Genomic DNA, 6,778 nt, shown 5'->3' on the forward strand with positions numbered 1-6,778 from the left:
GAGCCAGCGAGCAGATGGGGTTTGGTGATTTTGGGATTTGTACATCACAAAGTGAGTTTTGCCTGAACATTTTTGATTGAATGTCCACCATGCCAGGATGGGCTGTCCCTGGTCAGGCAGTGAAGTACCTCACCAAGTAAAGTGCTCCCATTAAAAACATTTCTTTTGGCAGGAAAATGGTTTCCTGCATTTGGAGAGCAATGTTCCTGCCCGGTCACACTGTCTGTTTTATAACTAATGCCCACTATTTACATACAATTATTGTATGGAGGAAAGATTGACAAAACTATGATTAGTCCTTGGCAATGGCATGACTAGAGCATTTAAACTAAATGAACCCTTCATATAAAATGTAAGTGTGGTGACTTAATGGACAGAGTAGAAAGCATGGGTTTTACCTATGGGACAACTTGAGCAAGAATTTAATGAGAAGAAACCACTTACTCTTACTGGTATTGTTTTCCCACCCAATGAACTTGAGATAAAATACTTATTTCTTCTGATTTCTTATGGATTTCTTCTGGAGCTTATGTTCAGCTCCAGTGTTTTGGGGAACAGTAACTCCAGGAGTTGTTTCTGCATTGATTGTGGTCAGCGAATACATAGAGGCAAAGCAGAGCTCAGCCACGGCTGTGACATAGCAACAATGGGGAGTTATCACCTCAGTAAATAGTTACAATGCAAGTAAAAATTAATATTCTGAGGAATCTAATACATTATGGCACTTTTCTATTTTTTCTTTTTTTTTTTTAGTATAGAAACACTATGGGGCAATTCAAGCTTATCTCTGCCCTTCAGGAGTGATGGTTCAGAAGATTTTTTTGTGGAGGACATAAAAGAATGAGGGTGGGGAAGCACAAGCTGTTTTCAGATGATGTGGTTGCAAACCAACTAACACCATCTGTCCCTTGGAGCTGATCTTTCATGAAAAGACTTATTTCCCACTCTGCTCCTTCCTGCAATTTTTAACCCTCTATTTTTTTGGAAAAAAAATTGGTAAAAACATGAATATTGAAGTACATAGCATACCTGCTCCACCACCAACACTTAGAACATTGATTGTAGACTTCCCATTTCCAATACTGAAAAACATTATTTATGCATTTTAGTAGAGTTCCCAGTAGAGAGGGTTTCATGCAAGATGTAAAGCAGTGGAGATTCCATGAAGACTAAAATCTGTAGGACAAAACCAAAACGTAATCTGTACATGCCTGTGAGTGTGCACGAGGGATCAGATTCAGAACTTTGCTCTTTGGAGATTCCACATTTCCAGCTATTTTGGTGATTTGTAGAGACTTTCATTATGAGTGCATACAAGTAGAAGCAGGTACACTCCTTCTCTGTGTCTGTGCTCAGAGGAACAGAGACATCCCTGGGTCTGGACCAGCAGCGTAGAAACCAATTGTAGAAGTTTTACATCTTGCAAAATGGGGAGGAAGAAAGGAGACTGCGATGTTCTTAGAAGACCTCAGTGAGGCTTTGGCCAAGCCATGAAACCCTGAGCCCTGAGGAAGCCTCCCCAGAGCCAGGATTTGGCGCTGGCTGCCTGCTCCTGAGCCAGCCTGCAAAGAGAGGGGTCCAGCAAAGGACAAACATTGGCAGGCAAAGCAGAATGACTCAGCCATACAAGAGAGACCCTGAATATTACCTGAAAAGATTTGTTTTAAAAAGCTGCTTTCAATCAGATTTAATGTTAGAATGCAGTATCTGTTACTGCATTTCAGAGCTGATTCAGGGCAAGCTGTATTTGTGTGCGAGGAAACAATGCAGCCTTATCTCCTTCCTGCTCAGCAGGCTCCGTCCCACAGAGCCGCCATCCAGCCGTGTGTGCAAATGGAATCTCCAGCCAAGCCCTATCAGAGACCTGCAGATGGGGCAGCTGTCAGGGACCAGCAATCTGCCTCTCACAGGCAGCCCCCCGAGCCCAGCCGAGCCCACCACCATCACAGGACTGTACTCCAGGCTGTCCTTCAGCTCAGAGTGGCCACCTCCGTGTTACCTCGCTATCACCTCCGGCAGCTGCCTCTCCATGAACTGCCGCATGCTCTGATGCTCAGTTGACTTCTCGAGGAACAGGCGGAATGACTGGAGGTATCTGTCAGGATTGGAGAGCAAACTCCTCATGGGTGATGCCATTCTGGGAGTCAAAAGGGGGCAGAAGGGGACAGGTCTCCTCTCAGACCTACAGAAGGAATGAAAAATGCTGGAGAGGCAAAGTCAGCAGGTTCCTGGACTTCGCTCCACATCCTCAGCCCTGCGACGGTACCTTAGAGCACTTAGAGGAGTGTTACGAAATTTTGCAGCAGAAGCTGTAAATCAGGTCCAAGCACAAAGGGTAATATATCACCTTTAATCTGTGCAGAGGAAGTGCCAGCAGATTTTAACTGTGCTGACACAGGGCTCTGTTAAAACCCAGTAGAAGGATCTTTAGATGGTTCTTAAATAAAAGAAAAATTCCCCTGTTTTGTGAACTCATGGAGAGGCTCCAAAGGCTGGGTCTGGATTAGGAGAAAGTGCAACACCCATCTCCAGAGATGCTGGCAGATGTTTCTATCTGTTTTTTTAGTCTGTTGATGTTCTTAAAGGGAATGTTGATGGTGGAGTAAAAACAATACAAGCTTATAAATGCACTTTATTTTTCTAGTTTCTCTGAAGATAACAGTACAATTCCCACGGGCTAAGTAGTTAATTCACCAAAGTCACGTGAGTTACAGGAATGGATGTTGTGCTAAACTCGGCTTACACGGAGTCAGGAGCGAGGGAGGCAGATTGTGCTGCCAGAAAACATCAGGCTGCACTTTGAAAAGTGCGTGAAGATGTCTTCATCCTCTCTTAAACTGCAGTTTAAGTCTATCATGTCTTGTCACAGGCCCCATGCTTAAGGACTGCACCTTATTTCCACAGCATCTCTTACCACTTCCTCTGGCTTTCCTGCAGAGGTTACATCCCAACCACCTCTCATTATTTTTATTGTTCCCTTTGGACTGTCTCCAGCCAAGCCTCCTATCTGCTGACATCCCCTGACTCCTGGCACAGTCGGGATGGCTTCCCTGACCCCACTGAGACCCCACACGCCTTGCCTTCTCTCACCAGCATGACCACTAGAATACAAACCACGGGCTTTTTCCAGATCACTTCTCTCGTCCCTTTGAATTACAGTTCTGGCCTCTGTTGTGCTCAAGTCCCTCTTACCTGCACAACAAATATCAACAGTCTTGTTCCTCCTCCAAATCATGAACAGAAACATGAGAGTAGCAGGCTCAGGTTCATACTTGCCATAACGTCCCTCTCTGGCAGTGAACCTCTCACAAATTTTCTAACCGTGCAACCAGTTTTCCATTCACCCAATATCCATCTCATCAAGGCCACATCTTCCCTGCCTGTTTATAAGAATCTTATACATGATGGTGCCAACTCCTTCTCCCCTGTACACCAGCAGAAAGACAGGCTTGGGGTGATTTCTTTCTGACATCTCCATGTTGCCTGGCCGTCACTTCATTCCCTTTCTGGTGCTCACTCCTCCCTGAAGAACAATTTCTCAGGACAACCATCACGCTGAGCAGCAGCAGTTCCCCAGTTCCCTCTCCTTTCCAATGCAACATAAGTTGCTTGACTTTGCCCATTTTCTTTTGCTGCTTATGACAAAAGTAATATTCAAGTCATGACATGTTTTGGCTTTGCAGCTCATGAGCCACATCTCCACATGTCCCAAATGTTCCTGCAGGAAGGAGCATGGTGAAGATTGGTGACAACACACCTCCTCCAGCAGGGGCTGCTACAAGAGCCATGAAATCAATAAGCAGTGTCTGATAACTGTGTCTCTTGGGGCCATCCCAAAGACCAGTGGTGACCTCTGGAGCAGGACCCAAGGTGTGATCTTCCACCCTTACTGTCACCAAGGCAGAGCAGCTTCAGCAAGCTCCCTGTTCCCCGCTTTCTCAGATGGCAAGGATGCTTTCAAGGGAAAAACCAGAAAAGAGAGCATGCTAAAGAGCATTGATGAATAAGACTTGTTAATAAGTAGATGGGAGCACTTTAAAAATTGCCAGCATCCTTGACCCAGACAACCAGCACTTCAACCCCCAGAAACACCTGAATTAACCTGGGCAAACCAAGCATGAATTTTGCTGGAAAGAGTAAGGAAAAAAAACTCCTGGATGTATCTCTGGTGAGATCTACTCACTGCTAACCCCCTCTGAAAACACAATGATGCATTACTTGTTTGCCCAGTCTTCTGTTCTGCCCAACTACTAACTTTTAAGTGCAAAAAGAGTCTTTGCCATTTGCCACTAATATATTTTACTACCCTCTATCTTGGAAAATATTTTGTAGTTAATAAGAGGAAGTTTAGATAATCAACCTTTTTTTTCTATGCTCTCCTCTAGTTCCCATGATTTAATTTGCTGATGTCCCCTGCTCGCAGTCTCTAATGAACAGCTGAGATTCGTTTTCGTGTTAGGTGCAGTTCAAGGAATTGTTCTCGTTTCTTTTATTACTGTTTGAATTTGCCCCATTTATTTCATTATGTGTTTTGCTGTTTGAATTGCAGCCAGTTAACTTTAAAAATGAGTAAAAAGCAGGAAGGAAAAGACTGTTTCTGAATTAGGCTGATAGAAACTTTTGGATAATAATGTTCACTTTGGCACGTTCCTTTCAGTAATAATCAAATTTATATGTAGCTCCCTAAAAAGAGTGAGGAGTCTTGAAAGCAGAGACTGTTTACGCTGCAGTTACTTGATCCGCCCCTGCTTTGCGGCAGCGTGAGCAGAATGAAACCTGCTTTAAACTCGCTGTAAACCCCTTTAAACCTTCCCTGTGAAGCCAGAAAGTAAAGTGAGCGTGCCTTCAGCTGTAAACTATTTGCAGCGGGAGCTTGGGTTTATTAGCACAGGATTACACTGTCTCTGAGCGCCAGCGAAGGAGGGATCCCTCTCGGAGGGGTTTGACGGAATCTGCTCCGCTGGCACTTGCTCGCAGGCGGCCGTACTTACGGGAGAGCTCCGCGTCCCTCGGCGCTCTGGCTCCCAGGGGTGACACCACTGAGTTCCTGGGCTATGCTCGCACCCAGCCACCTTCTTGTCCGGGCACCTCCCCAGCAGCTGCTGCCGTCCCACCCCCGGGGCCGCGACGTGGCGTAACGGGGGAGGTTTTGCTGCCTGAGGAAGGAGCCGCCAGAACTTTAACCTTGTGTGGCCGCAGCTGCCTGTAGAGGCAGAGGGGCAGCACCGACCCTGCAAGCCACCTCCACTGGCCCCCTCTGCGTGGTCCCCAGCAGCTGTCCCCCAGGACACGCCTGGCACGGACAGCAGCACGCGGGGAGCATTCGGACCCAGAACCCTGTCACTGTGCTAATTAGAGTATGGATGACAAATGAAGCCCTGCCACCAGTATATAGGAAATGCAGCTCTTGACAAATTGGAAATAGTTGTCTCAGTGTGTGGCACGTGGTGATGGGCAGCATCATTTGCAGTTTGCCTATAGAATCCTACCATTACAGATTGCTTTGCCGTTTAGCTGGTTGTTTTGCCAGCAGCTATTCTTCTTATCCCTTACTTTCCAGAGGGAAATGGGAAACATTTTCCAAGTTATGTGCACCCTCTGCAGCCCTGTTTGGAGCAGTTGTATCCCAGGGAACATGGATAAAAGCATTGACCCATGTCTGCTATCACATCATGTTTTGGTGTTCAGGGCACTAATAAAATATTTGCCCTGTGTGTGCCCCAAATTAATCTTTGTTTCTTCATGTTTAGCAAGAAGTCATTTTTTTGAAGTTAGATGAAGAAGTTTTCCTTCTGGACTTAGACAGAGAAATGAAATGTTCAAGGAGAAATGAACTGTTCACACTACAGAAGTCATATAAAATAATACTGGTAATATTAATAACGATGCTTTCCAAGGCACAGTTACAGGAAGAATGGCTGCAGTTTGACATTTAGCTGAGAGTTTACTGAAATAAAGATTTCATATCAACAGTTAAAATTGTTCAGCCAGAATGATGACTGGGAAGGCAACACCCACTGCCCTTTTTTTTCCTCTCCACACATAGCACCATTGCCAAACCACTTTGAGGGAATGAGATACAAAGTCCTTCAGCAAGGAATGGTGTTTAGTACCTACCATATCTATGATTCAAAGAGTGATGCCAAAGCCACACAGGAGGACCAAGCAGACCAGTGGCTTTTTTGCCATTTCAAATCAACAAGCATGACTATGAACTAGGTGGTCTTTAAGGTTCTCTGATTCTATGACTTTATTCTCAGGGGGTGTTTTAATGAAAATAAAACCCTAAGTGCCCTGTCAGCTACACAGCAAGCCAGCTACTCTTGGCTTGCAGTGTCCCAGCAAATGCTCCTCCTGCAGCGATGACTCCCAGCCAGGCTGTGGGTGCAAACCCTGCAGCAGCAGCAGCCGTGCAAAGCCTCATCCTGGCTCCATCCTGGTGATAAGCTCTGCTGTCCAAACACAGCTGAACAACAAGGTCCCTGGTGTTTGCCTGCTTTTCCATGCAGTTCTAGAAATCTGTATTAATTGGTATCACCAAAGTTGTGCAAGCTGATCTACAGCAAATAAACTCGGTGCATCTGGCCCACACTTTTCTCCCTCTGTAGAGCACTAAATATGCGTTTTCCAAGTGCCAGTTGCCATTTAATGTGAAAGTCTAAGTTTAGAGAGCCAAACATAAAGGTTATATGCATCTGGTGCTTTTAAGCGCTTTATGAAAATAAAAGATGCTGCCGTTAATTTGCTTCTTTATTTTCCCCTGGAGACACATTCTATG

The 6,778-nt window shown here is 45.4% G+C and overlaps 1 protein-coding gene across 3 annotated transcripts in view; it reads right to left on the reverse strand.

Annotated features, from left to right (window-relative positions):
- Window positions 1-5,088, reverse strand: part of LOC139674985 (histamine N-methyltransferase-like) — a 44,082-nt gene extending 38,994 nt beyond the window's left edge. For all 3 annotated transcript variants that reach the window (XR_011698394.1, XM_071562100.1, XM_071562099.1), the window contains exons 1-3: window positions 4,992-5,088; window positions 2,000-2,182; window positions 1,030-1,082 (exon numbers count right to left, since the gene is read on the reverse strand). Coding sequence is in view for 2 of the 3 variants with exons in the window: in XM_071562100.1 (XP_071418201.1) it covers window positions 1,030-1,082; window positions 2,000-2,136 (190 nt within the window). In the remaining variant the exon portion in view is untranslated. The remainder of the gene's footprint in view (window positions 1-1,029; window positions 1,083-1,999; window positions 2,183-4,991) is intronic.
- Between the last annotated feature and the right edge of the window lie 1,690 nt (window positions 5,089-6,778).

The sequence above is a fragment of the Pithys albifrons genome, chromosome 8 (assembly GCF_047495875.1).
Source record: "Pithys albifrons albifrons isolate INPA30051 chromosome 8, PitAlb_v1, whole genome shotgun sequence".
NCBI classification, from domain to species: Eukaryota; Metazoa; Chordata; class Aves; order Passeriformes; family Thamnophilidae; genus Pithys; species Pithys albifrons.